The sequence below is a fragment of the Chaetomium globosum genome, genomic scaffold (genome assembly GCF_000143365.1).
Source record: "Chaetomium globosum CBS 148.51 scaffold_6 genomic scaffold, whole genome shotgun sequence".
Lineage (NCBI taxonomy): Eukaryota > Fungi > Ascomycota > Sordariomycetes > Sordariales > Chaetomiaceae > Chaetomium > Chaetomium globosum.
In genome coordinates this window covers 2,615,077-2,642,463 of record NT_165981.1, presented here as the reverse complement: position 1 = coordinate 2,642,463, position 27,387 = coordinate 2,615,077, and the positions used below count along the sequence as shown (strand labels likewise).

At 56.3% G+C, this 27,387-nt stretch overlaps 12 protein-coding genes across 12 annotated transcripts in view; 8 read left to right on the top strand and 4 right to left on the bottom strand.

The window, feature by feature from the left end:
* Positions 1-658: 658 nt before the first annotated feature.
* Positions 659-1,007, top strand: CHGG_09172 (uncharacterized protein; the record flags this gene model as incomplete). The annotated part of the gene is made up of 2 exons (XM_001227098.1): positions 659-786; positions 860-1,007. The coding sequence occupies 2 exons, from the start codon at positions 659-661 to the stop codon at positions 1,005-1,007; spliced, it is 276 nt and encodes a 91-aa protein (XP_001227099.1).
* Positions 1,008-2,056: 1,049 nt separating this feature from the next.
* On the top strand, positions 2,057-4,865 carry CHGG_09171 (uncharacterized protein; the record flags this gene model as incomplete). Its single annotated transcript, XM_001227097.1, has 7 exons — positions 2,057-2,281; positions 2,385-2,393; positions 2,692-2,951; positions 3,023-3,532; positions 3,606-3,761; positions 3,982-4,185; positions 4,700-4,865. The coding sequence occupies 7 exons, from the start codon at positions 2,057-2,059 to the stop codon at positions 4,863-4,865; spliced, it is 1,530 nt and encodes a 509-aa protein (XP_001227098.1).
* Positions 4,866-5,807: 942 nt separating this feature from the next.
* On the bottom strand, positions 5,808-6,851 carry CHGG_09170 (uncharacterized protein; the record flags this gene model as incomplete). The annotated part of the gene is made up of 1 exon (XM_001227096.1): positions 5,808-6,851. One exon carries the CDS (start codon positions 6,849-6,851, stop codon positions 5,808-5,810), a length of 1,044 nt encoding a protein of 347 aa, XP_001227097.1.
* Positions 6,852-8,132: 1,281 nt separating this feature from the next.
* CHGG_09169 (uncharacterized protein) lies at positions 8,133-9,294 on the bottom strand (the record flags this gene model as incomplete). The annotated part of the gene is made up of 2 exons (XM_001227095.1): positions 8,133-9,199; positions 9,252-9,294. The coding sequence occupies 2 exons, from the start codon at positions 9,292-9,294 to the stop codon at positions 8,133-8,135; spliced, it is 1,110 nt and encodes a 369-aa protein (XP_001227096.1).
* Positions 9,295-9,630: 336 nt separating this feature from the next.
* On the top strand, positions 9,631-10,571 carry CHGG_09168 (uncharacterized protein; the record flags this gene model as incomplete). Its single annotated transcript, XM_001227094.1, has 2 exons — positions 9,631-9,782; positions 9,842-10,571. 2 exons carry the CDS (start codon positions 9,631-9,633, stop codon positions 10,569-10,571), a joined length of 882 nt encoding a protein of 293 aa, XP_001227095.1.
* Positions 10,572-10,915: 344 nt separating this feature from the next.
* On the bottom strand, positions 10,916-12,989 carry CHGG_09167 (uncharacterized protein; the record flags this gene model as incomplete). Its single annotated transcript, XM_001227093.1, has 2 exons — positions 10,916-11,117; positions 11,191-12,989. The coding sequence occupies 2 exons, from the start codon at positions 12,987-12,989 to the stop codon at positions 10,916-10,918; spliced, it is 2,001 nt and encodes a 666-aa protein (XP_001227094.1).
* Positions 12,990-13,806: 817 nt separating this feature from the next.
* On the top strand, positions 13,807-14,986 carry CHGG_09166 (uncharacterized protein; the record flags this gene model as incomplete). Its single annotated transcript, XM_001227092.1, has 3 exons — positions 13,807-13,846; positions 13,918-14,240; positions 14,294-14,986. 3 exons carry the CDS (start codon positions 13,807-13,809, stop codon positions 14,984-14,986), a joined length of 1,056 nt encoding a protein of 351 aa, XP_001227093.1.
* A 971-nt stretch (positions 14,987-15,957) lies between these two features.
* Positions 15,958-17,195, top strand: CHGG_09165 (uncharacterized protein; the record flags this gene model as incomplete). Its single annotated transcript, XM_001227091.1, has 2 exons — positions 15,958-16,736; positions 16,802-17,195. 2 exons carry the CDS (start codon positions 15,958-15,960, stop codon positions 17,193-17,195), a joined length of 1,173 nt encoding a protein of 390 aa, XP_001227092.1.
* A 783-nt stretch (positions 17,196-17,978) lies between these two features.
* Positions 17,979-19,568, top strand: CHGG_09164 (uncharacterized protein; the record flags this gene model as incomplete). Its single annotated transcript, XM_001227090.1, has 3 exons — positions 17,979-18,488; positions 18,604-19,492; positions 19,564-19,568. 3 exons carry the CDS (start codon positions 17,979-17,981, stop codon positions 19,566-19,568), a joined length of 1,404 nt encoding a protein of 467 aa, XP_001227091.1.
* Positions 19,569-19,640: 72 nt separating this feature from the next.
* On the bottom strand, positions 19,641-21,694 carry CHGG_09163 (uncharacterized protein; the record flags this gene model as incomplete). The annotated part of the gene is made up of 2 exons (XM_001227089.1): positions 19,641-21,580; positions 21,634-21,694. The coding sequence occupies 2 exons, from the start codon at positions 21,692-21,694 to the stop codon at positions 19,641-19,643; spliced, it is 2,001 nt and encodes a 666-aa protein (XP_001227090.1).
* Positions 21,695-22,717: 1,023 nt separating this feature from the next.
* On the top strand, positions 22,718-24,271 carry CHGG_09162 (uncharacterized protein; the record flags this gene model as incomplete). Its single annotated transcript, XM_001227088.1, has 1 exon — positions 22,718-24,271. One exon carries the CDS (start codon positions 22,718-22,720, stop codon positions 24,269-24,271), a length of 1,554 nt encoding a protein of 517 aa, XP_001227089.1.
* Positions 24,272-26,608: 2,337 nt separating this feature from the next.
* CHGG_09161 (uncharacterized protein) overlaps positions 26,609-27,387 on the top strand; it is a gene marked incomplete at both ends in the record, with an annotated part of 1,584 nt that continues 805 nt past the window's right edge. Inside the window, 2 exons of the mRNA XM_001227087.1 lie at positions 26,609-26,948; positions 27,015-27,340. Of these exons, the coding sequence (XP_001227088.1) occupies positions 26,609-26,948; positions 27,015-27,340 (666 nt within the window). The remainder of the gene's footprint in view (positions 26,949-27,014; positions 27,341-27,387) is intronic.

Genomic DNA, 27,387 nt, shown 5'->3' with positions numbered 1-27,387 from the left:
GCGTCGGCGTCGGCGTCGGTGCTGCTGAGCGACATGTGGTCTTGTTATTGCCACTAGTGATGGCTGGTCCGCGCTGAATTCCCATCGTGGTTGGTGTTGTTGCTCCCGCTGGACTGTTGGTCCTCACTGTATGGGCGCCTCTTGATGTGGTGTCGAGGTTCACCTTGATGCCTGACTGGGGCGTCCCTCCCTGGATTGGCGTGGTCGGCCGGCCGGGCTAGAGGGTTGTACCGCCTGCTCTGGCCGCCCCCTCCGTCTGGGGAGCATCTTGGGCTTGCGGAGGGGGATGCAATCCATCCAACGGAGCAGAATGGAGACGTCCGGTGTGTCGAGCGACTTCGAAGAAATATCCACCAGGCGTGATTGGCGGAAGGTGATGGGCTTTTGCTCACCATTCCAGCACATCTGGGTGATGCGGGCTGTGTCGTTGTGATAGAAGGAATAAAGAAGAATCTGTCGGTTTGTTAGGTGCGATATCCAAGTGGGCAGGCTGATCACGTAGCGAAATCGGGCTGTGACATACCGGAATAGTGCTGCGTGTATCACTAGTATCCGCCATCCGCCTCTTTATGAAACTGACGCCGGCGGTGATCTCGCTGCGGAGTGCCTCGTTCGGCTGGCTATTGTGGGAAGTGGTATCGGCTAGGACCACTTTGATATGGCGCACTCCTTCCTCTCCGAGCGTCTTGTCGGGAACATAGGTAACCGACCTTGTGTGCCACCGGAGACGCCCTCGAGGCGACCAATTAGGAAGACGGACGCCTCCCCCGGGACTAAGGAGGTCAAGTAAGTATGTAATTCATCTCGCTTGTTACTTGGGAGCGGCGACACGACAGAATGGAAGTGTATACTCACGTAGCCGTGCGCCACTGCGGTATATCAGTGGGATAGAACTCATCTTCGAGAAAGGGTCCCTGACGCAGCCCGGCAAGCCAATCAATGATGCGGCCGGTGCAGTTCAACTAGCCAACATGCGAAGGTTCCTTGGTGCAGGTGGACCATTCTAGTTCATTTTCCTCATGGTCGCGCCTTGTCTCTGCAAGTGCCTCCCTGTATTCGAGGTTGTCGGGGAACGGTTGAAAGAACACAGGATGCGCGTCCGCCGCGTTTGGGCTGTCGATGTTGAGTTCAGGGGCCCTCTCAATATTCATGTTCTTCAGCCGGCTCGTTGAGAGGGTCGTTTCCAACTCCGCAAGGTTCATCAGGTCATTCTCAAGCTTGTCCACCTTCCAAAACCCGGAGGGCTTTGGAAAGCAAGGGTGTGTCATATCGCGCCGTGTGTTGATCGAAAATTGAGAGGAAACAACAGATAAAGTCGAGAGGATGGCGATGTCAAATGATATGGAAGGTTGGCTAGCAGACTGGTGAAGCCGACAGAATAAATACAGGACTTTAGGGCAACAGGCCATCTAGTTTTGTAAACAAGCAGAAACACGCTCAGACACGGAGACCGCAAACCACCACGGATGCTGTTGGTCTCAGGTTGTTTCTCCTATCTTCTTCCACCCACTTGACGTGTACCCAGGCAGCAAGGCCCATTGGTTGAGCTTGCATCTCATCTCATGTTGGCACCAAAAATCGGCCGTGCCTCTCAGCCTTCGGGCCGGCGCCTGTCCCATTGGCCCCAGTTACTTAAGCTCCATACTTGGTCTGATGTGCCACTGCGGTAACTAAGGTACCCAGGTACCAAGCAGATCTCCAAACTTTAACCCCCCATCCACCACCAAAGCCCCCCACATGCATCGTGAAGGTGCGAACACCCGACAGTCGGCAAAACCGCACGCCTTGTGTTGTGTAGGTATGTATAGGGAGTAGCACCCAAAATTCAGAGTACACCGTGGTTATAAATGATACGTACACCACCCCCGACCGCATCGCAGTATCGCCCGCCGCTGGTGTCGCCCTTGGGGTGATGACAAGCTGGTGCTAGATGGGAATGCCAAACGGGACGTCAGGCCGGCACATGTTGGTCCGCTGAGGTCCAAGATATGACATGACACATAAACGCCACTCCCCTGCTGCAGGTCTTTGTTTAAGACCTTGGTCACAGGCCATCATGGACATGCTTCTGGGACCAACAAGACGGTTTGTGACGGCCCTATGCGATCAGAGACAGCCAGTGGAGTCTTCCCTTTCCGCCCTCATCCTCAGACATGGTGGCCTCGAGCCCCTGGTGGCTACTTTGCTGCAAACCCCCGTGTTTTGCGTGCCACGGGGCTTCTGGCTATTCTGGGTCTCCTCAGGGCCAACCCATACAAGGCCGACAGCCGACAAGGTCTGGGTGTGTTGTTTCAAGCCGACGGTTTCGAGATCAGTCGGCAAGGGTTGTGAAAGGCAATGTGGCTTTCCTGACGGCGATAGTGATATAAGACGGACGTCTATAGATTTCGCAAGTGAGTTGCCTGTTGTTAATCATACAACATCCCGGATCAAACACTCTTACTCCTTACTTCCCAACCTCCTTCGAGCCCACCACAAAGCCAGGCTGCCAGTCAACATGCCGGATCGGAATCCGCAAACAGCCCGAGTCTGGAAGAAAGCGGTGAAAAACCACCTTCCTGTCCCCCCAGACGCCATCTTGCTTTCCGACCTTACAGGCACCACATCCGCCTCTTGTCTCACATTCTCCCCTTCCTTTGTCTCAAGGTTCTGCGGGACAGTAAAGAGGGGGTAGATTTTGCCCTGAACCAGTATGTCGACGAGGAGTCGATCGCTTTGGCAAAGCATAAGCTCGGAAAACCAAAAGCAAAGGCTTTCTTAAGCAACATCAAGCGCAAGCAGTACCCCGACGACTCCATCTTCTCGCTGGTGAATTTGTACATGGATTTGGTCTTCGACTTGGACGAATCTTCCGACTGGACCACGGCGGTCCTACTCCCCCCACGGCCCATTCGCCAGGAGGCGCCCCGCCGCCGCGCCCCCGAGTCCCCATCGGCGGGAAGAGGCCACTCGTCGCAACCGACAAAGATGGATATAGACTAGGATTCGCAATCAGATTCGCAATCGGACACGTCAATGGAAGATGTGTCCCAAATGGAGACAGGTTCCCAGCCTCCCGAATCGCCCTCCTCGGGCGGTCCGACTCAGAAAACAACGCAAGCCGCGAGTCAGCGGCCAGTAAAACCGAGTTCATGCCTACAGAGGACGAAGCGATTGTGAACATGGCCTTTGTTTTCTTGCTCAATTCGCTAACCGAGCCCTATGCGCCTATGAGGCACAAAGGCTACCGATGGCTAACTAACCACGAGCCTGTCCGGATTTTCAAGCAACTGAACGCTGCCGGGCACCCTCTCCCTGTCAAGGGGAACAAGCTTCTCGAGGCTCGGACCGCCGGCTGTTTTAGGCACACAGGCCACAACATCTCGGCCGCGTTGATCGAAGTTAAGCCATGCGTTCGGGAGACGGCCAGGCGGAGAATCGAATGGCAAGAAGGCGCTCAGATGGCAGCGTACATTTACAAGCTACTGTACATGCAGTCGCCGCCGAGCCCGGGGTTTGGGTTACTCCTCTGCGATAAACCAGGACTGAAACGGTGAGTAACCCTTAACGACAACTTAATATGCTGTGGGAGACGGACTACTAACTGAGTTTTGATGTTGTCTCAGGAGGCTGCTCGTATCCCAGGACCACGCCGAGATATATGTCAACATTGCCGAGTATGACGCCGCCTACGAGCGGTACCTCGGGCTTCACGACCCCCAGAACTCTTCGGCGCCACCTCCTCCGCAGGCAGGAGGCGACCGGGGCAGTGCGGCGGCTAGGTGTGACGAACCTACTCCAGGACCCCGTCCTGTTAGGGTTCAGCTTCGGTCGAAGGTAATCTTGCAAGGGTGCTTAGGTTCAGTGCAGCCAAAGGGTGCACAACAAAGACTTGTCTCAACAGTAGGCTTTCGAGCTTGTAGCGAACTGTAGTTGTGGTTGCTAACTGGAGAACTCCCAGAGCTCTCCAGAACGAGTGACTATATACCTAGCTAATTCCAGGGTGCTCAGTGTGCTCAGTCTGCCCTTGGCAACTGAGCTCACTGATCACCGTCGAGCTATTGTTATCCTGATTGGTGATCTTTACCTGGTGCTCAGTGTGCTCAGTCTCGGCTTGGCGACTGAGCTCACTGATCACCTCGATCACCTTCCTGGCTCCCTGATTGGTCCTTTTAATGATTGCCTTGGGGCGTCCCGCGACCTGAGGTCCCTCCTGTTGGCATATTCGTGACACTAGGGCTCGCAAAGGCTTCCTAACGATGAGGTGCTTTGGACCGTGGCGTAAGTCCGTGCACCCCGTTTCCGATCAGACCACTAACCGATCAAAATCCACCATCAGCCCCCCCGTTCTCGGTATCTACAGGAGGGTCGAAGATCGACCATTCCAGGCACATATCTTCGAGGACATAGCTATTTACTACTTCCGAGGGTTTCAACTCCTCTGCAAGTGCCTTTTTGGCCTGCATTATTTGCTCAATTTGAGCAAACCGGGTGTTAGGGTCCAACCTAACCTTCTTCCTTTTCCTAGGCTTCAGCCTGTCTACCTCAACTTCCAATGCCCGAATCCTCTGTTGTTGACTAGCTAGCTGGATAGCTGTGTAGTCAAGACTTTTGCCAACCTTTGCAAAGAGAGTCCGAGCTACTGGGTCTATTGCTTTGGGTCGCTTTAGACGGTAGTTGGTAGCGACTAATTTGTGGACCTCTTGACTGCGACTTGGAGTCTTAACCTCCTGGCTGCTCGGCTTGTTGACACCCTGACTGCTTGGCTGAGTTGGCTGAGTTGGCTGAGTTGGCTGAGTTGGGCTGAGTTGGCTGAGTTGGCTGAGTTGGCTGAGTTGGCTGAGTTGGCTGAGCCGGCTGGGTCGGCAAGAGTAAACGGCTCATGAGAGGCTTGTCGACGTTGACTGGCCATAACCCTGACGCTTTCCAACCACTATACTTTTGTTCCTCTTGGTCTTCAGAACCGGATATCTGTTGATGAACTTCTGGAGCCAATGCTTGCCAACAGTCTGGTCAGATCCAGAGGCATGGAGGATGCGGTTGGCGAAGGTCTGGATCTGCCTATGCTTGACAGGAAGCCCAAGAGCCTCTTGGGCAAGGACCCAATCGGCCAAGTGTTTTTCTTGATCGGGGCTGAGCTTCTGCATCACCTGGGCTTGGTATTGACCCTTTGGTTGGGCGTGGGCAACGACTCGGTCTCGAAGGGTAGAAAAGGGGACCCCCCAGGCCTCGCTAGCCTTACGGATAGATTGTCCATCCTTGACAGCCTGGATTGCCAACTGAATGATGTCTTCGCGAGCCATAACAAATATGGTTAAAATGAGAGCAACAGGATTAGAATTGGGCTTGATTTGGTGAATCTGTGTGGGTTGGAACAGAGAGGGTGCCGGATCAGGAGGGAGTGAAAATTTGATCGGTTAGTGGCCTGATCGGAAACGGGGTGCACGGACTTATTGATACGCCGACTGTCCGAAAGTACATTTGTGAAGCTCTCTTGGCTTTCTCGTTTTACTTAACCAACCTCGAGTAGTCGTTGGGCCTGTTTACCAGCGTTTGGATAATCAGAATCACGCTCATCAGGGGTCTTCTATCGCCAGTTTCCGGTAGGGGGGAAAGATCAGATCGGGGGGGGGGGGGGGGGGCTGGGTCTTCGGTAATTGTCGGTCTCTTTAGGTTGTTTCTCATTTGGCGTTCATTTTTATAACTAGCATTTCCATTAAAAAAAAACTTATATGCTCTACATAACTAGTTAATTATTACTTCCATTTAATATTTAAAGGACTATCACTAAATGTTAGAGAATATCATTATCTATAAACCGCTCTCATCTACCCACCATCGTGACCAACCAAGTCCTTCTCCAACCCCTCCAAGAAACTATCCGCCATCTTCTTCGTCCTCCGCTCCAAGATCTCCCTCCTCCTCTCCTCAATCTCCTCCTTCCTCCTCCTCGCCTTCTCCTCCCTCTCCTTCCTCAACCCCTCCGTCCTCGCCCTCTCCGCCTCCAGCGCCTTCATCTCCTCCTCCCTGCGCCCCTCCTCCTTGCTAAACTTGTAGAACCCCACCCCCTTGGTGCGGATCTCCCAGTCCGCCTGGTAGTGGGTGGCCTCGGGGGGCGTGGGGCTGCGGTCCCGCTTGCGCGCGAGCGCCTCCATGGCCGCGCCGCCGTCGTGCGCCGCGAAGGCCTCGGCCTGCACCGCGTCGCCGTAGATGAGCGTGCTGGGCGCCTTGGGCCGCGCCGACATGTTCTCGAGCTCCGTGGCCGACGCCGCGCCCCGCTGCAGCCGCAGGATCTGCGCCCGGGTGAGCTGCCGCACGCGCCCGAACTCGTCGGTGTATTCATGGAGGGTGGTGTCGGTGTTGTTGGCTTGTTCGTCGTCGTCGGGCTCGGAGTCGGAGTCGGAGTCAGAGGAGGGGGCGGCGTCGGTGGGGTTTTTCTTGGATTGGGACTCGGCCCATTTGCGGTCAAAATCGACGAGCCCGACTTCGCGGCCGATGTAATCCCCTCGTTGCATGGCGGCGTAGAGGCGGGCTTTGGATTCCATCTTGCGGCGGGCGAATTCCCGCTCGGCTTTACTGTCTTCTGTTCCGAGGGGGGATTTGAGGGAAAGTTTATTGTTGTCTTTTGTCTGGGTATTTGCCTTGCTGTCTTTGCGCTTCACTTTGGTATCCGAGAGGCTATCTTTTTTTAGCTTCGATGGGCGAGTTCGGCCAGTCGTGGGTCCGGCGGAAGAACTCGTGCTTGATTTGGCAGATGGCTCAGCAAGAAATGAGCTCAGCTGTGAGCTGAATGCTAGAGATCCCGAGAGAGCTATCTCTTTCTTTTGCTTCTTGGGCGGCGGTTGCCCGTACAGATGTGGATCTTGCGGCATCCTGTCGACGATGTGAAGGGTGATGCCGGCGTCCGAGATGTTCGCAGTTGTGGTGGTGAAAGGGTAGCTTATCTTTGTCGCGCCTAGTTTATCTCGTCGTAAATTCCCGGTTGTCGCCTTTAATTAAGTGCTGGTGTCGTGCTTTTTAAGTGTTCTGCGCCACAGAACCGGCCTTGACGTCTGATGTCTGATCTCCAAATGCATGCAAATGCAACCCTGCGGCCGTTGCTCCCTGGTAGCTTTTGTGGGGAAGCCCAGACCCGCAGGTGGGGCCAGGAGGAGCATCCGGCATCCCTGCTGACCATGCGCCTGGTGCCAAGGGGCAGGTGCGGGAATGATTCGACGAGCACCGCGACAACAGCTTCCCGGAGAGGCCTCGCTCCATCCCTTGGTTCTGCCGGGCAGATTATCGCGGATAACCTCCTCCTCTAACCCGCGCTTCCAAAGCTTTCCATCTTCCTGGCCCGATCATCCCCCTAAATCAACTCGCCCTTGATGGAAACCCATCATTCCCTCGGAGAACATGCAACGTCATTCTGGACCAACAGTCAGCTAAGCTATCGAGCTTGATCCTCGACTTCGATTGCGCTCCTCGGCCACGGTGCTACATTCTCGGCGTGCACCGGCCTTGTCGCTTGGACTGCCACATGATCAGCATCTTCGCGACGCCTTGTTATTCAACGACGCTGGACGCTTCGTTAGCAGGTCCCCAGAACTCCACACCGTCTCGCCTCCCTTCCACGTCAAAACACAACGACCAAGATGACCGACTACGCTTCAGCACCCACCAGCTGGTATGTCTGGCTCAGCGAATTGAGCATCATCCCGCAGGAATACCGGTACATCATTAGCACCATATCCAGCCTTTTTGTGAGTCGAATCGCTCCCGTTATCATTCTCACCATCATCGTGGCTGACTGAGCTTTTGGTCAGATCATACTCGCCCTTACACCGATTATACCGATCGTTGCACTGGTGATCTACGACTTAATCCTTTGGTTTTGGAGGCTCGCAGTCGCCAACTGGCGTGCCAGAACTGCACCTCGTATTGAAATCGTCCCTGCCGAGTCCCCGATATCACCGATAGACAGCGCTGGCTGAGCCGGTCCGTTAGATGATCAACCAAGGCCGGCAATGGACCTTAGCAAGCCCTGGGGATAATGTAGCACTACCGCAGACTGGCATGATATGACACTGAACGGGGGCACGTTCGAATAGGGGGGGGTTCTTGGGACCTAGGTAGTATATCTTGGCTATGTGGCTAGGGCAGGGCTGACCTGGCTAAGCAATCTGGGAAAGCACCTTCAGCAGGTCGCTCGTCACGCCCATCGCCGTCACATCGCCACCAGCGCCAGCGCCCTGGATGATTAGCGGGTTGCTTCCATACCGCTTAGTGTAGAAGCTAATGATGTTATCGCTGCCCTTCAGCGCCGCAATGGGGTGTGACAGATCGAACTTCTCGAGCCCGACCTTGACCTGCTTCGTGGCCACGTCGATGCTACCAACGAAACGCACCACCTTGCCCTCCTTCTCCGCCGCCGCCTTGGTCTCCTCCATTTGGGCATCAAACGCCGGCAACTTCTCGAGAAACTCGTCCCCGCTAGCCACAGACTCGAGTTCCTTGGGGATGAGGCTCTGCACGGGGAAGGCGGCCGGAGACTCCACCGGCAGGCCCGCCAACCGCGCGAGAATGGTCAGCTTACGCGCGACATCCAGCCCGTTCAGGTCATCTCGCGGGTCAGGCTCCGTGTAGCCCAGCTCCTTTGCCTTCTTCACCTCGGCCGACCACTTGCCGCCGGACCCCGAGGTCGGGGCGAACGAGTTGAAGAGGAAGGACATGGTGCCGCTGAAGACGCCCTCGACCTTGGTCACCTCGTCCCCCGTGTCCACCAGGTCCTTGAGCGTCGAGATGACGGGCAGGCCGGCGCCCACCGACGATTCGTGGTACACCTTGGCACCCGACTGCTCGGCGGCGCTGAAAATGTCCTGCCACAGCTTGTAGGAGCCCGAGAAGGCCTTCTTGTTGGGCGTCACGATGCTGATACCGTGGCTGAGGAAGAGCGGATACGCATCGGCGACATCCTGCGAGCTGGTGTTGTCGACGAGGACCGTCTTGGAGCCCGAGGTGCCGAGGAAGTCGACGAGCTTCGGGAGGGCGAGCGGAGTTTGCTGGGAAGAGGCGAGGGTGGTTGTGACGGTGTTGAGGGGGATGGCCACGTGGTCGGTGCTGTAGATGGCCTTCTTGCTCGTGCAGATGTAGGTCAGGACGACCTTCGGGCTCGGACGGCGGACGGTCAGCTGCTCGAGCTGGGACAGGAAGCACTTCCCTACCCCACCAGCGCCTGGAGCTGTTGTTAGCCGAGTGAGGTTAACTGGTGGTTTAGATGGAGGAGTGCCTACCAATGATGGCAATGTTAACCTGCCGGACGGAAGCTGCAGCCATTGTATACTATAGACTTCGGACGAAGAATGGAAGTATTTCAATCTAACTTTGATGAGTGACAGAAACAATCGCGGGGTATTTGTTCGGCAGCTCAAAATATTGCCCATGACGCCGATAGCGGGGCAGCCACCCCTGAGAACAGGGGTCATTGTGCCCCACGCTGCAAGCCAAAATTTGGTGGAGACCGAAGCTGCGTGGGATGCTGCGTTTCTTCATGTGTAAACTCTTCACGCCTCACTCTCTCGGTATCCCAATCACACACCGACCAACACCACACACGAATTTCAAATTCATTACTATCCAATCTCATACAGAACACCTTGGGAATTTGGCACAATGGGCGGCGACAAGATCAAGAAAGACAAGCGCCAAAAGCGCGAGGATTACCGGGCGGCGATGAGGAAAGATGACATCTCAGAACTGCCCAGGAAGAAGTTTTACCGCCAAAGAGCCCATGCCAACCCCTTCTCCGACCACCAATTGATCTAGTGAGCATTGATTCCATATTCGTGGGGGGCGTGGGCATCCGAGACTAATGAGAATACAGCCCCCCACACCCGGACCAGATGGACTGGTCATCCCTCTACCCACACTACATCGTCGACGAGCCAACAACAACATCACCACCACCACCACCGCCAGTCCCCGAACAGACCCCCTCCGAACCCGACCTCACCCCGCTCCGCCCCAAACCACTCTCCAAAGAGGTCTCGGTAGCCGACATCGGGTGCGGGTTCGGCGGGCTGCTGATCGCGCTGGCGCCGACGATGCCGGAGGCGCTGATCCTGGGGCTGGAGATCCGGGTGTCGGTGACGCACTTTGTCGAGGACCGCATCAAGGCGCTGCGCGCGCAGAACCAGGCGGCGGGCCTGTACCGCAACGTGGGCGTGCTGCGCGCCAACACCATGAAGTTCCTGCCCAACTTCTTCCGCAAGGCCCAGCTGGAAAAGGTGTTTATCTGCTTTCCGGACCCGCACTTCAAGATCCGCAAGCACAAGCAGCGTATTGTGTCGACGACGCTGAATTCCGAGTATGCGTATGTGGTTAAGCCGGGGGGGATTGTGTATACTATTACTGATGTGCTGGATCTGCATGAGTGGATGGTCCAGCACTTTGATGCGCACCCGTCGTTTGAGCGCGTGTCGGAAGAGGAGCAGGAGGCGGATCCGTGCGTTGCTATTATGCGCACGGAGACGGAGGAGGGGAAGAAGGTGGAGAGACATAAGGGGGAGAAGCATGTGGCGCTGTTTAGGAGGCTGGAGGATCCTGCTTGGTGAGAGGTTACTTGGTGGGAGCGGGGATGGGTTGAGCGTGATGATAGATGATACCAAATAAGTTGGGGCTCCCGGGAAGGCAGATGTCTCTTGCCTCTATCGTGTTCCCACCTATGTAATTCGTGGCAACCATTCCCAACCACGCATGGCAACGGACTTTGCAGGAGCCTCATTTCTTAACATTGTCAAGACACTAACCCGCCATCCAACCCCTACGCCCGCCGATATCCCGACCCCAAGACCGATCCAGTCATGCAAACAAAACAAGTTTCCCCCCCCCGCCAGAAATGGCATCCAAACCAAACCAGTCAGTACCTATAATAAAAAAAAAACGACAAACGAGACGTTTACATATCAATGTCTTGGGTATCATCTCTCATCTCGTCGCTGCCGAGCTCCTTCTCCAACTCATCGGCCACAAACGTCTCGTACTCCTCCAAGCCCTTCTGGACGTGCATCTTGAACTTGATGACGTCGTTGAGCATGCGCATCGTCTCTGTGTGTAGCTCTTCGCGCAGCGCATTCGCCCGGAGGGTCAGTTGTTCATACCTGGAGGGGGCGCTAGGTTAGCCACACGATTTAGGCAAAAAGTAAGAAGGAATAAGAAATGCCGGCCACGTACTCAATATTAGTATTCATCTCGCGCTGTTCCATCAGCTGCACCGACTCTGACAACTGAGCGCGCATCTTGGCGAGCTCCTTCTCCATCTTCTCGATCTGGGCGTCGGAAGCGAGCTTCTGGGCGGTGGTGACCTCCTTGGTCTTCTCGTACTCCTCCTCGGCGGCGCGCACGCGGTGCTCGAGGGCCTCGACCTCGTTGCGCTTGTCCTCGATGGCCTCCTTGGCGCGGTCCAGCAGGTCGTGGTCCTCCATCATGGCGTCGAGCGCCGCCTTGCGCCGCTCCGACACCTCCTTGCGGAGCCCCAGGAAGCTGTTCTTAACCTGCCCCCGGAGGTCCAGGTTGAGCACGTGCGCCGGTTGGTAGCCCGTGACCGGGTCCGCGAGGAGCCGGTCGCTGTCGCCGGGGCCGTACGAGCCCTGCAGCTGGGACGAGGTGAAGTTTGGGCCTTCGTTGACCGTGACTTGCAGCTCGAAGTCCCTGCCCTTGGCGTTGACGGCCGTGGAGGGCATCAGGCCAATCTGGTACGCGACCGTGTTGTACCGGTCCACCATGCGCTCCAGCTCGTCCAGCCTTTGGCTGGCCTCCATCTCCCGCTCTGCTACCTTGCGCTTGACGTCCTCTAACCGCTGCCCCGCCGACTCGATGCTCCTTTGTAAACGCTCCCGTTCGGCAGTCATGCGGTCAATATCCTGCATGCTGATTCCTTGGTCGTCTACGGCGTCCTTTAGGTGTCGCCGTTCATCCTCGGCCTCTTTCAGCTCGCCCTGTAGTTTGTCGAGCTCTTCCTGTAGCACTTGGATGCGGCCCTCGTATTTTTCTGACCGCTGCATAGCCAAGGTGTTGTACTCCTCGAACTTGGCCTTGTCCTCTTCCATGATCTTAAAATGGTTGTCGAGCACGGCCGGGTCGGGTGTGGATTTCTCAAGCTCCTCGATCTCCTTGCGTAGCCTGTTGTGCTCCCCCTCGAGCATCTCCATCTCTTGGATGTACTTTGCGTTGGACCTCTCAAACGCCCTCGCCATTCCCTGCACGTGCGGTACCAGGGCCTTCTCAACGTCATCGTCACCAGCCTCGTCGTCCATATTGAGCCAATCCTGGTACGCGTTTGTCAAAAAGTCAAAGATGATGTTATCACCCGCAACGTCAACTCCGGCCTCAATGCACGCCTCGTCGTACTGGTGAACAGAATACCGCTCCAGCATCTGAGCCAGCTGCATCATCCAGTGTAGCAACCCCAAGAATGTGCTCCAGTTTTGACCTCCCACCGCAGCAATCTGGCTCTTGGTGATGCTCCTCTCGTAGGGGTACCGAAGTTGTTTGAGGAGCGGTGGTACCTCCTGGTCAATGTTTTTCTGGAAGCGATAACTTGGGTCGATGCGGTGATAGAGCCATTGGAACATGTAGTTGAAGTCCTTTTGTGTCGGCGACTTGATGAAGTTGTCCGACAGTTTGTGGCTCATCTCCATCTCAAAGTTGTGTTGAGCGAGATACTCCAGCAACTCCTGTCCAAGACGATTCTGATATGACCTATCCTTTAGTGGGCGGGGGTCTCGTGGTACGCCAGCGGCCTGGGGCGCTTGCTGGAAGAAGCTTTGGTGTCCGCTCATGGGGCCGGCAGTCGTCGAGGGGCGAGCTCGGTAAACGCTACTACGGCGGTCGTTATCGGCGGACGGACCGGGTGTGTGATACGGCTTGAGCGACGCTGTGGTGCCGGGATTGTACCCCGCGACGGAGGCGCGCTTTACGGATGACAGGCCAACATCAGCGATGTTCGGTCCCGTAGAGGAGCGCTGGAACATGGGGCTGGTTCGGGCGCGCGGCGAGTGAGTGGCGTGACCCGGACATGGAGCGGCCATGGCTGGCGCTGCCGATGGTGCTTGTTCGCTTCATTGCGGATGGGGGTTGTGGGATGCCCGAATTGAAGTTGAGCCCTCCTAAGGTCTACACAGACAGTCAGCGCCATGCTGAAGCACTTGCGACCGAGCCAAGTCGTGATCATCGTACCTCCCTTGGTCTTCGGACACTCCAAAGATTATTGTCTTGCGACATGATATCTGAGCCAGGAGCCGGGTGGTCTCCTCTAAGTCCGTCGACAGATTCGAAAAGACGCCAGAGCTAAGTTCCCGATACTAGCCCGATGTGGGATGGCTAGGTACCGGTGATTGATTTGTCCAGGTCGGGATTGCAAGCAAAGGTTGGTTGGTGGTGGGATGTTTTGCGTAACGGAAAGATGGGTGAAATTACGACGTTTACGGTCTGTTGCCCAGATAAACAAAGTTGACAAGGCGGCGGGGCTTTCACTGGATCGCGCGTCAATGACCCACACAAGTTGAATCCCAAAAGCGGGTCTGAGACTGTGAGCTTGGGGAAATCCATGTGACACGTGATGCAGCAACTTCCAGATCCGGGGATCCACTGCTGCCGCGCTTGGCAGCCGCTTGGTGGAGCGCACGGACTGCCGGTGCTGAACCTCGGCTTGTGATGCGCCATTGCATTTGCTGGCCATCGCCTTTGATCATCCGGCGCGCTGCGCTTTCCAGCTCCAACAACCCGATCGTCATCAAATACCCTGGGGGAACTTGTTGAACGAAGGTCGCCGCATCAACGCTATCTGACATGGCCATCCGTGAGGATCTGGTCGCTTCGGCGGTCAAGTGTGAGTTCCGTCCGGTGTTGCTCGATGGGAACTAGAGTTCCAAAACAAAGCGGCTGACACTTGCTCGACAGTCCTACAGGACCCTAGCGTTGCTTCGTCTCCGGTTGAGAAGAAAGTCGCTTTCCTTCAAGCCAAGAACCTCACGCAGGAAGAAGTGAGCGCAGCACTCGCGCGAGCAGGTGCTCCTGCTCCGGCGCAGGGATACGCGCCTCAATCGGCATCATCGGCCGTCGCGCAGCCGCCGCAGTACTATGGACAATATCCACCGCAGTACCCCCCTTACGGCTGGCAACAACCGCCGCCACAGCCTATTCCGCGCCGGGACTGGAGGGATTGGTTCATCATGGCGACGGTGGTGAGCGGCGTGTCATACGGGCTTTATAGTTTAGGAAAGGTAAGAGGGGCCTATTCAGATATGTCGCACGGGGTAGGCTGACAGATTCCTAGCGCTATGTTTACCCCTTGGTTTCGCCACCGACTCCGGAACGGCTGGAGCAAGACAAGAAGTCGATCGATGAACAGTTTGAGAAAACGTTTGCCCTCGTCGATCAATTGGCCAAGGACACCGAGGCGCTCAAGACGGCGGAGAAGGAGCGCACGGAGAGGTTAGACACGGCGCTTGTGGAACTAGAAACGACTATCAGCCAGCTCAAGTCGGCGAATAAGAGACGCGACGACGAAGCGCAGCGGGTGCGGGACGACGTACAGAACCTCCGTGACTCGATCCCGCGCGGGCTCAACAACCAAAAGGACTTGACCGACACGAGGCTGCGTGAGGTCAACGCCGAGCTCAAGAGCCTCAAGACCCTCATTACGCAGCGCCTGAACCCGACGGCGACGTCGGCCAGCGTCAGCAACTACCTGCGCCCGGCAGTCAGCGGCAGCGTGACGCCGAGCAGCCCGGCCACCACCCCTGCACCGACGGAAAAGGTAGAGGCCGCGGCCAACCCTGCTCCTCAAGACTCGTCTGCCACCGCCCCCCGCCCCTCGCCGTTCAGCAGCGGGATGCAAGCCAAGGCATCGATCCCGGCGTGGCAGATGATGGCGGCTAAGAGCGCTGAGTCTCCCAGCACACCTCCCGTCAACGGCACCGACGCGGGGAGCAGCAGTGGGGCCCAGGAAGCTTCGGGAAGCGCATAAGTGGGTGGTAGGTAATGGGGGGGGATGGCGGAAGGGGTTGACTGTTGGAATGCATCGCAATATTTGCGCATGCTAAATGTTGTACATTACGCTGTAACGGGCATTGAAAGACGGTAATTTGGGATTCATCATACCTATATGATCTTGGGACGGCTTGAATAAGGTTACCCACCTACTTCTTCCTCAGGACTCAAAAAGGTGCCTCAGGAATGGTTGCGAACGCCAAACACTTGGCATTGGCCTTCACTGATGCGGGTTTGATGAGAGAAGGCTACCTAATGCAGTGCAAGCGAAGCCAGCTCAGCATGATAAGAGTGAGTTATTCCCAACTTGGAAATGCTTGCGTTCCTTCAGCTCTCCTCTAGAATGCCCAAGCATATCTCTACATCACGGCGGTTTGTTTCCGGCCTGGCAATTCGGGGTCAATCCTTTGAAGGGAAGGCTTGCGAATGATCCCGATTCGTTGATTCGCGGATTTGGCGGGTTGTGGGTGGACACCGACAGCAACGCCTGCGGAATTCGGGGCTAAACGAGGGGCCCCGTGCCGAGGCTCCTTCCCCGTTTTCATCGGCCCGGGGGTCTCAACATGGACCTGCCCTTCCCTTCGTCTGATCTCCCCCACGTTTTACTGATCGCTTCGAGAAGCTCGCCATAGACGAGCCGATCGGTTGCATTGGCCCCATATCTCGGATTCTGTCCGTACTATGTATCTAAGTGGGCCATTCTAGGTAGAGATGGAACCCTTTCCTTTGCCAGGGGTTTGCTCTTCCAATGGCGCATGAGGTATTCCAAGTCCATTCAAGTTGATAAGAGCCGCCTTCTTCTTTTTGCCTTTCGTACCGATTTCCACAGATTTTTAAATACAAGTCTCGCCCCTTACCGGCCCTTCCATCTTCTTTTTGCTCGCTGCTTCTCGCCTCGAACCTGTGATACAACATCATCTTTTTAACTCCTCTATCCCTTCTTCAAACATGACCGCTCAAAAACCTGATCCCGGGCCTCAAGCCGCCGACAAGTCCGCGGACAATAGCGGCAACAACAAGATGATGCTCGCTCTGATTCCAAAAATACCCCTGATGATGAGGGTAGCCCTCCTTCATATGCTGTCCCTTTCAAAGCAGTCGAAATACCTAGACTTGCGAACCGAAATCACCATCGCTGTGCTGCGCTCCTTTACGAACCCCTCTGTGCCCCGGAGCATCTCGGCTACGCAGAAGATGGCTGCTATGGTTCCCAAGCTGAAGGGTAAGATCTGGGTCAGTAATTACACCTGCCCGGCGCCTCCACCAGAGGAAAGAGGTCTGCAAGACGCCATCGCAAAGGCGATCGACGAGATGCGAAATCCCAAGGTCCCACCACCCTCCTACGAGATGCCAGATCCGGCACCCATCGAGGCCGAGTGGACGGGGTACCGCGCAAACGCGACGTCCGAATCGCGGTTGCCGGATGTCTCGGAAAGAGAACTCTACGCCGAGATGATGAAAGAGGTCAAGAGCCCCGTAACGGTGCTCTACTTTCACGGCGGAGCGTACTACTTACTGGACCCGGCAACCCACCGCCCAACCACCAAGAACCTCGCCAAGCTGACCGGCGGGAGAGTATACTCGGTCCGGTACCGTCTCGCACCTCAGCACCCGTTCCCCGCAGCGTTGATGGATGCGCTGATGTCATATCTCGCACTTCTCTACCCCTCAGAAGGCGCTTTCCACGAACCCGTCAAACCAGAACACATCGTCTTTGCCGGCGACAGGTACGCCTCCCACCCCTTACAACCTCTTTCTCCATCCCTTACTAACCCCCAACCCCCCATTCCAGCGCCGGAGGCAACCTTGCCCTGGCCCTCCTCCAACTAATCCTGCACCTCAACCGCACCTCCTACCCCATCCCCTGGCACAACCACAACCACACCCATCCCATCCCCCTCCCCGCCGGCGCCGCCGTAAACTCCCCCTGGCTCGACCTCACGCACTCCTCGCCCTCCAACACCGCCAACGCCCCCTTCGACTACCTGCCCACCCTCGCCCAACAACTCGCCGCCGAATCCAAACGCCCCGCCTGCGCCGCATGGCCGGCCTCCCCGCCCCGCCGCCACCTGTACGCGCCGGACTCCCTGCTCGCCCACCCACTGGTCAGCCCCGTGCTGGCGGCGTCGTGGGCCGGCGCGCCCCCCGTGTGGAAGTGCGTCACTTGGGATATTTTGACTAGATGAGGCACTGGTTTGCGGCGCACAAGATGTGGCGACAAAGGGATAAAGGCGGTACAGGGGAGATCATTCGATGCCGAATTGTTTTGCGCTGGTGTTTCCGTATTTGGGGGAAAGACGAAGTGCCTCGAGAAGTAACAGAGTTTTCTGACGGTGTTGGTGGAGGGGGGGGGTGGGGATGCCGTGGGGGGAGAGTCGGTGGGTGACGGTGAAGGCGAAGTCGTTGGTGGAGGTGGAGGGGGAGATGGAGGGGTTGTGGAGGGAGGGGGAGGAGGTGGTGGAGGAGAGGGTTTGGAGGAAGATTAGGGAGAGGGGGGTGGCGGAAGAGGGGGTTGCGAAGTTGTGATACCCGGTGTTGGTGTTTGTGTTTGTGGTGAAGAAGGGGGGGTGTATTAATCTGGATAATGTTGGGGTCATGGTGCAGTTAGGGTGTGTAGACAGAAGAGAAGACTAGAGTGTGACCTACCTAGTTAATACCGTGTGCTGCTCTGAAATAACATTAGAACATTAATCCGTATGTTATTTATCCTGTCCCTGACGCAAATAAATCATGGAGCGAGTGGGTGAGGTGGTGAGCAAGCACTCAAGCATGCATATAAGCCAAGGCCAAGTGAGTGAAAGGACCCACACCAAAAATCCTAACCCTCAACCTCCCAACCTCTGTTCATCTCAACTCTCACGAACGGGTGTTTCCCCCTTACCACCCAAAACAACGAGATGTAAACAAATCTCATCCCATTTTCTTTTTTGTTCAAAAAAAAAAAAACATACCTTCAAACACCACCCACAATGGAGCGCCACAAAGCCGCCGTCTCCAAAATCGCCTCCACCGTGCGCTCGCTGTTCGCCGCCCGCGAGCCGTACCGCATCTTCCACGGCAGCACCAACTCCACGCGGCCGCGGCCCTCTGCCTCCTCCCGCACCGTCGACATCTCTGCGCTGCACAACGTGCTCGCCGTCGACACGGCCCGCCGCGTCGCCCTCGTCGAGCCCAACGTGCCCATGGACAAGCTCGTCGAGGCCACCCTGCCGCACGGCCTGGTCCCGCCGGTGGTGATGGAGTTCCCTGGCATTACCGCGGGGGGCGGGTTTGCGGGCACCGCGGGGGAGAGTAGCTCGTTCAGGCATGGGTTTTTTGATGAGACGGTGAATCGGGTGGAGATGGTGATGGCGGATGGGGAGGTGTTGGAGGTGACGCCTGGGGGGGGAGAGGGCGGATTTGTTTCGGGGGGCGGCGGGCGCGGTGGGGACGCTGGGGATGACGACGCTGTTGGAGGTGCGGTTGATGGAGGCGCGGAAGTTTGTCAAGACGCGGTATCGGCGGACGACCAGCGTGGCCGAGGCGGTGGAGGCGGTTAGGGAGGAGGTGAGGAAGGGGGAGAATGATTATGTGGATGGGATTTTGTTCTCCAAGGATCATGGTGTGGTGGTGACGGGGCAGTTGACCGATGAGATGCCTACTGCGGGGGAGAAGGTGCAAACGTTTAGCGGGCCGTGGGATCCGTGGTTTTATCTCCATGCTAAGGAGAAGACGGCGCCCGAGAAGGGCGTGGCGGGCGCCGCGCCGGTGGATTATGTGCCGCTTGCCGAGTACCTGTTCCGGTATGATCGGGGAGGGTTCTGGGTCGGGGCCGCGGCGTTCCAGTACTTCAAATTCGTGCCGTTCACCAGGTTCTTCCGCTGGTTCCTCGACGATTTCCTCCACACGCGCATGATGTATCGCGCGCTGCACGGCTCTGGCGAGAGCGCCCGGTTCGTGGTGCAGGATATCGCCATGCCGTTTGAGACGACAGAACGGTTCGTCGACTACACCTCGTCCGAGCTCGACATCTGGCCGTTGTGGCTCTGCCCGCTCAAGAAGCGTGGCCCACCAACCTTCCACCCGTTCACCACTTTGCCCGAGGGAGTCGAGAAGAAAGAGGAGGATATGATGCTCAACGTCGGTGTCTGGGGCTGGGGCCCGTCGGACTCGGCTGAGTTCGTCAAGAAGAACCGCGAGCTTGAGAACAAGGTGCGTGAACTAGGCGGTATGAAGTGGCTATACGCGCACACGTACTATCCGCAGGATGAGTTCTGGTCCATGTACGGCGGTCGCGGGTGGTACGATGCGCTCCGGGAGAAGTACAACGCCAAGACGCTCCCGACTGTGTGGGACAAGGTGCATGTTGATCCCGACGTCGCCGGTAAGAAGAAGCGGCACTGGCTGAAGAAGCAGCCGCCGCTGGGTGGCTTCTACGGCATTTACAAGAGCATACAGAGCAAGGACTACATGAAGCATCGCCGTGCGTTGTGGAAGTGGAAGGGTGAGTGATACCCTAGAATTGTTTGGGGGTTGTCCGCTAGACAGAACAAGTAAACTGTAACGTTTTTGTAGATTAGAGATAAACGGCGACATCAATTGTAGGATACGAGACGGTCCATATGGGCAAGTCTTTAAGCTACCAGGCTCTCTCAAATCTGAAGAGTTTGTAACTCCTCGACCACATGCTCCGTGAATGCCTCCTGGAGTATTATGCCCACCTCAGAATCATTGGACTGTTCCGCCTGCTCTTCCACGTCGAATCCCTTCTCGCCGTGCGCCCAGAGACAGCGCTCAACCACCTTCCAGTACCTATCCCCCGCGAGATGGCGCAGCTCCTCTAGCGGGTTCGGCCGACCAGCTGCCTCAAACGGTGCGCCAGACTTGACCCCCAACAACCAGTCCCTCACAGACTTGGACTCACCAAGCAGTATGTAGGGCACCTTGACGCCGGGCCTAATTTTCACCTGTTTGTTCCCCAAACACATCACCTTGTACAACTTCTCCCAGTGGGCAATCTCCAGCAGGACCAACCCCAGGCTGTACAAATCATACGTCTTCTTGGAGTTTCTCTCTGTTGGCCTTTGCCGCTGGATCCCGGGCCAACGGTACAAGTCCCAAACAACATCCACGTCCCTAGCCGTCGTCTCAGTCCCATCCGGACGCGAGAACTCAAACCCGGACAAGGTAAGCTTTTCAGGATCATAGTTTAGGCCGACTTGATCAGCGCCATCACCCTCGCCGTTGAAATGGAAAACAACATTATCACTGAAAATACCCTTGTGCAACCAATTGACAGCATGCAGATTCAGGACCGTCGAGCACAACTTCGACGCCATCGACAGGCGCTGCGACAAGCTAGGCTTAAAGCGCCGGTCGCCCAGAATATCGTGCAGCGAGACGACGCGCGTGTCGTAGTCGCTGCCCTCGGGCATCTTGAACATCCAGCCGTAGCGGTCTGCGCCGGAGGACTCGCGGTCGTCGAAGTAGCCCACGCATTCGGGCGCGTGGAGGGAGGCCGGCTTGGGCAGGTGCAGCATCTCGGCCAGGGCTACCGTGCGCAGGGCGGCTTCTTTGTCTTTGAGCGAGTTGGGCGTGATGTCGCCGAGCGCTCTCCACTCGATCCAGACGGGCACGTCGCCTTCGCCGGTTACGAGGATGCCCCGCGGCCGGGGGAGGAACTCGGGGTTGGCGGTTTCGTGCTCGTTCCACTCGAAGTCTTCGGTGAGGTCTGAGTCGGTGAACTTGGGGACTTTGATGCCGAGGTCGGATAAGCTCAGTTCGACGTCGAAGGTGCTGTCGCGTTTGAGTTGAGAGAGGATTGTCTCCGAAGTGCGGCTGAGCTTCTTGAGTTGGATGAGGTCTTGGAGAGTCCTGTCGTTCAGATGGGCCTCCTTCTCTTTGCGGGTACCGGCTGACGTAGATATCAGGTTGGTCACCGCGTCGAACATGTCTTTAAGATCCTCGACGCTGTTCCTGGTCAGGATCATCTCTCTGTAAGTCTTGGCCGTGATGCCATCAATTTGCTTCTCGCGATAGTTTCTCATGAGCTCGTGAAGCCGTTCTGTCAAGGTATGGAGGTCCTTCAACAGGGCGTCGAAGGCTTCTTTGTCAATCGCCAACCACCGGACTCGAACCGGATGGGTGATGATGTCTTTGGTGTTGTGACCAGCCTTTTCGAAAAAGTTTCGGATGTGGTTGGTCCCGCGCGCATGCCGACGGTCGTTCTTCTTCGACTCATATGACATAGCCAGGCTCGAGACTTCTTTCAGTACGTCGATGTCAGTAGGCTGCTCTTCCTCCCGCTTCTCACCCCCTTTATCGCCGTCCTTGGCGGTCCTCGGCAGTTCGTTGCCATAGCGAGCGTTGAGCTCTCTGAACTCTGATAGTAACCACTGAATCCGGGCGACAATCGCAACGAGTTCGATCCCGTCAGATCCCAGAGTAGTGCCCAAAGTAGAACCCTCGGGAACATCAACTAGGCCAGCGGCTTTCCCCCAGGCCAACACCCTGTTGTATTCGATGATGAGCTGCAGCCTGTATTGTTCATACTCTCTCGGCATCTCAACCAGAGCCGTGACGAACTTGAAGACTAACAAGAAGTTAGCATCCTGTTGGGCGTGAAAATAGGAAAGCTCAACTTACTGCGGACAGCACTATCAAAAACATCCCATGTGAGGGAGAGAACCCCGCCAGCGACCTCCATATTGCATTACCCACACGGTCTTCCCGGCCGATAAGCACGATCAATTGAGACAAAACCAGTGCGACAGAGAAGCGGGATGAAACGGGATGGAATATGCTAAATAGGAAACGAGGAAGGGAGCAGAATTAGACGAAACGAACGAAATATTGATAAAGAGAGAACCCAGCGAAATTCGAGGACCATGAACCCAACGCGCCTGCCTATGACCAAGTCTGGAAATAGCGCTCACTCGCTCAACACTCAGGAGTCAATTAAAAGAGCGGAGTGCACAAGCGGGCCACATCAGCACCAAAAGTTCCAAGTTGGGTTAAAATCAGCCAGTGGCTTTGTCAGTGAGGCTCTGGGGTGGTTTGGTACGGAAAACTGAATGAACTCCAGTGAGTCACGGCCGCTGTAAGCCTAATAGAAGCGGGGGTTTGGCTATGGAGAGGGCGGCTTCGAAGCTGCAGACCACCCGACATTCAGATTCGCTTGAATGGAAATGGATCATCATGTCTGCATCCCCACGCAAGGCGGCTGGGAGAAAAGTACCAAGGATGTAGTTTATATTAGTATAGGTAGGTAGGTATAGATAGAGACGAAATTAGAGATATAGAAATAAACAGTCAAGTTGTAAGTTTCGCTAGCCACATGTACCCAAGGTGGCGTTTAAAACTTTTGTTGCATTGCGTTCCTTCCGCACATGGAATTCTCATGGAAAGATGAGCTGAGCTAAGTTCGATCGACCAGATGATTCCAGGGCCAGGCCGTGGCGACCACGTGCTAAAAGCCACTGACAGGTACAAGAGTGGCTGGAGCGAGGCGGATTTTCGCGGCAAGTCCGCCCGCCGAGGCCGATGATAGGCTCAGCAGGCACAAGCAGCAGCACCCAACGTCATTTTATAGGTATAGCAAGGCTGTCACGCCTGCTGACCATTTCCAGTTTCTTCAAAGGCCATTTTCTCTCACCGAGAGCCCCTCGAATTCCCACTCGCTATTGGGATCGGACGGCTCTTGAGTTTACGCAATCGACGACGACCCAACATGGCGGACGTCGCAAATCCTCTTGGAGAAACTTCCACTCAAATACCAGAACCGGTCTCCGCTCTGCGATCGTCCAAGCCGCCAAAGCCGAAGCGGGTGCCGACTCGCGTCTCGATAGCCGCTCCGAAAGGCTCCACCGGCTCCGATGTCACAAGCCCGCGTTCCGGTTCTTCGGGCGGCTTGAACGTGTCGACGACGACATGGAAGAGATTGATTCTGACAATCGATGGCGGCGGAATCAGGGGATACTCATCGCTCATCGTCCTACGGGCGTTAATGCAAGAGATTGAGCGCATCGAGCAGTCTCTTGAGCCCCGAGCCTCAGCAAGCACCCAGACCGACCGGATACCGCGCGAACAAATTCCCGACGATGTGTTCAGAGAAGGGCAGTATCTACCTTGCCACTATTTCGACTATATTGCCGGCACGAGCGTCGGGGGTTTAATAGCTATCATGCTTGGCATGTTTGGGAAAACCGTCGACGACTGTATCAACGAATTTCACCGACAGAACAAATCCATCCCGCTAGCCGACGACGCTTCAGTGGTGTCGTCTATCGACTTTCCGCTTATTTACAGACGGAGCACCTGGCCTACAAAGCGCACCAGTTCCTTCTTCGACACCTTCGCCAAGTTCACCGTTACTGCGACCGGCCGCACCTTGCCAGGCGCACTCGCAAGTCCTACTGTCTCCCGAGCCTCCTCCCAGGCGTCCGCCGCATCGAGCGAGTTTCGGACAGATACGTACCAATGTCAGACACTGGCCTGGTGCACCGAGGTCGAGACCCGCCGCTCGCGGCGCCCCTACGCTTTCTGCACTTACGCGGAGGACGAGAACGACCCCGAGCAGCTCATCTCGATTCCCGAGGTCGCCAAGGCCATCACCACACCCTCCCGCTATTCGTTCAAACCTTTCAAGTTAGGCTCCGGCCAGTTCGTCGACGGCAGCAAACAAATCCGGGACCCGACCCTCGAAGTCCTCAAGGAGATCACCTCCCTCCTCGACGAGGCGGAGCCGGCCATTGACCTGCTCCTCAGCCTGGGCACAGACGAACACCAGGCGTGGTTCTACGAAAAGCTGCGCTCCTTCACGTCGCAGAACCCTGCCACCACGTCCGCCAAGGACCAATGGGCCATCGGGGAGGAAGAGGGCCGCTCCTACAACCACTACCACCGGTTTGAAGTTCCCGGGATACGATTGGGCTGGCGCAAGAAGTTCTTCCTCCGCGAGATCGAGGAGGCCTCTGAGAAGTGGGTCTCGAGCCCCGAGCAGAAGACGCGCATCACGCAGTACGCGCAGATGCTAGTGGAACGGCGGCGCGCGAGGGCGGCGACCGCGAGGTGGGAGACGTTCGCGCTGGGGGTGCGCTACGCTTGTTTTCATGAGGGGTGTGTTATGAAGAGAAAGGCGGATGAGGAGAATCAGCTGTTCACGGGCAGGGGTGACTTCTTCGACCATCTTGATAGGAGACACGATCTGATGAAGATGGCGGCGAAGGGGGCCGTGGATGTAGAAGGGGAGTTGGACAAGGGGAGACGTTTTGGGTGTTCTTGAGTTTTGCGCGGAGGGGTGCATGACAACCAGACAGGCTTGTCTGTTGGTTGCTTTACGTTGCTTTACATTACCTATTTCCGTCGAGGTACTTGTGTGTTTTCCTGTGTTTTTTGGGGCGGGGGGAAAGGCAGGCATCGATAGCGAGCATGGCGTTTTTGGGGCAGCAACTAAACGGATCATGCTTCGCAGGCAGCTCATACGGAAGGGAATGGGGGAAAGGTTTGGCGTTGGGTTGGTTTTTGAAAGCCTAAGAGTCTGCCTCGTCAAGTCTGTGCAGTAATATACCACTTGTGTAATCATGACTCGGCGTTGTCACCTCAGAAGTCAAACTGCAGTCACTCATCGGCTGCAACCCCACACCACCACCTCGACCGTTGTCTTTCTCACTCGTCAGTCACTTCATTCTCCAAATCCCCGCTCGGCATCCTCCCGACATCTTGGAAAGCAGCCCCACAAAAACCCACATTGCCGCGCCGCGCCAGTGTCTCTGGCAAAAGTCTTGTGTGTTTCAGTCTTGGCAACAGGTTGGGAGGCCTCCTGTGCCCGCCCCCCACCTTTTTTTCTGTCAACCTCGATGGTCTTTGGTGAATGGGAATCCGCGATGATGCGAGCGGTTCGCCATTCAGAAGAGCCAAATGATGCACGATGCCATGCCGAGCTGCAGGGCACCGGAAGGCGCATAGGAATATTGGCGGCCCAATGGATGTGTACCTACCTGAGCTTATGCAGGGAACCTCCAAACGTTGGGGTATGTATGTACGTCCCAGGCAGGTTGTGCTGGGCGCACGTTGTCAGCTGTAACCCACGGAGAACGTGCAGCCGGTAAACTAACGGTTCAGTCAGTCGTGTGCCAGGGGCATTGGTACTGTCAAGCTGAAAGGCGGGTGGTTAGGGGGACAGAGAGTGGTTGTGAAAGATTGATGTCCGTGATGGCGTCTGATGGCGTCTGTTTTCATCCATGTGTTCCCCGTTTATTCTTCCGGATCATCAAAAAAGACATGGAACATGACGCATGTTGTCCCACTTCGGAAATCTGGAAACATGGGCCCCACAGTTTAGACCATAAAGCCAAGTTGTGATCTGGAGATAGTCTCCACTTTTCAGCTCAGGAGTGTCGGTATGTTACGTCTTTGACATTTCAGTTGGGATAACTAACGGGCCCTTCTTGCGGGCTGCCTCTGTCTGTTTATCAGGTCTGTTGGATCCTTCACTGTTTCAAACCGGGGCCAACGCGAGCAATTGCTTTGCCCGCTGACGGACTTACGGCACGGACGGCTGTGTATTTGATCTTTGCGGGCCGAGCATCGCCAAAAAAACACAAAAAGTGCCTTGGAAAGATTGATTGCCCGAATCGAACACGGGGAGACGGACTGTTTGAACGACCGGCTTGCCTCATCAAACTGCACTCCGCCAGAGCTCACTGCCACGCTTGGCATTTGCATTGGACGCCTCTCCCCTCTCTACTTTGGAATACTCTCGTCGGAACGAAGGGAAGAAGGGACTGTGGTGACGCGGTGAGTGTGATCTCCAATACCGACTTGCTGACTCGGGCTCCTGTTTGGGAAAGTCCGGGATGCTGCGCCCAGGTAGAGTGTCGTCCTCTCACCGCTGTCTGCCTGTCGGCATGCGATGGCAAGGGGATCGTAACTCTCGGCGGCGGCGGAGTGAAGTTGTGGTTTTATGGAAGTGTACCTGTGCATTAGCGAGGCAACTGACAGATGGAGTTTACATTACAGTGAAATACACCAACAACAGGGATTCGTTACAAGGGGCGCACCAGTGGCAGTCCCCGATCTGGTACCCCACTCAATCAACCTGGGAGCCCTTTCTTCCCTCCGTGTCTCCTTCTCGGCTTGCCAATCCAGCCAGTCTCGGCACAAACCACCTGCAGAGGTTCGCCCCATTCCCCACGACTCGGCTTTTCGGTGTGCCCAAGACGGGACGAAAACGACATTTCGCTCCATCCTTTCTTTGCCCAGTGCGACTTGGCTTGAAGCGGTATCGCTGTCCGAAATGTGTAAGTAGCGACCGCTCTTCCTCTTCCACCCCTTCCACCCCTTCCATCCTACCCCCTCTTGCCCTCAAGCTCGCACCTGTCGGTCAGATACCTACATACAGAGGTACCCTCTTTACCTTGCCCTTACCCCCCCGCCTCCCCTCGGAGAAGTCGCGCATCGTCATCCCATCTTTTTCCAAGTCCCTCACGAGCAATTGGCTCGGGATCATTGGAAACTTGCGACCTTGCCACTTGTTTCGAGATGAGCGGCCCTGGTCATCCAGCCAACACAACAACCCATTGCACCCTCGCTCCTCCCCGTCGCTCCTGAATAGGTAGCCATGGACAACGGCCCAGGTAGCAATCATTTAACTAGTCCCACAGTCAATCTCAAATCGCGCGACCAGCTCCGGCGCATTGAAACCGGCAAGCTCAACAATTCATCCAACGGAACCGTCAACGGCAACGGCAGCTCGAGCGCCCACTTCCCCGACGACATGGACGGCGAGACACGACCCCTCCTGGGGCACCGCCAGGTCGCCTCCGCCCTGCACGCCGAGCCCGGTTTCTGGCGCCATCTCCTCTTCAACTCCCAGAGCAGTCCCGGCACCAACAGCCCGAATCCCTTTGTCCGGTGGCCGGCACTATTGTGGAACGTGACTAAAATCACTCTGTTTAGCTGTACGTACCTTAGTTAAAACACTCTCGGCAAGCTTGGGCGAGACAATGTGCTAACTTGTCGCGTAGCCTGGATCAACCTCCTTCTCGTCTTCGTTCCATTGGGCATCATCGCCGGCGAGCAGGAATGGAGCGCCCCCTGGGTTTTCTCCCTCAACTTCTTCGCCATTATCCCCCTCGCGGCCGTTCTCTCGTTTGCGACGGAGGAAATTGCGGGCCGATTGGGCGAGACGCTCGGGGGGTTGGTGAATGCGACCTTCGGAAACGCCGTGGAACTCATCGTCAGCATTGTGGCGCTACGCGCTGGAGAAATTGAGGTCGTGCAGTCGTCCATGATCGGATCCATCCTGTCTAACCTTCTTCTCGTCCTCGGCATGTGCTTCCTCCTCGGCGGCGTCTACAACATGCGTGGCGCCGACGGCACGGCACCGAACAGAGCTTC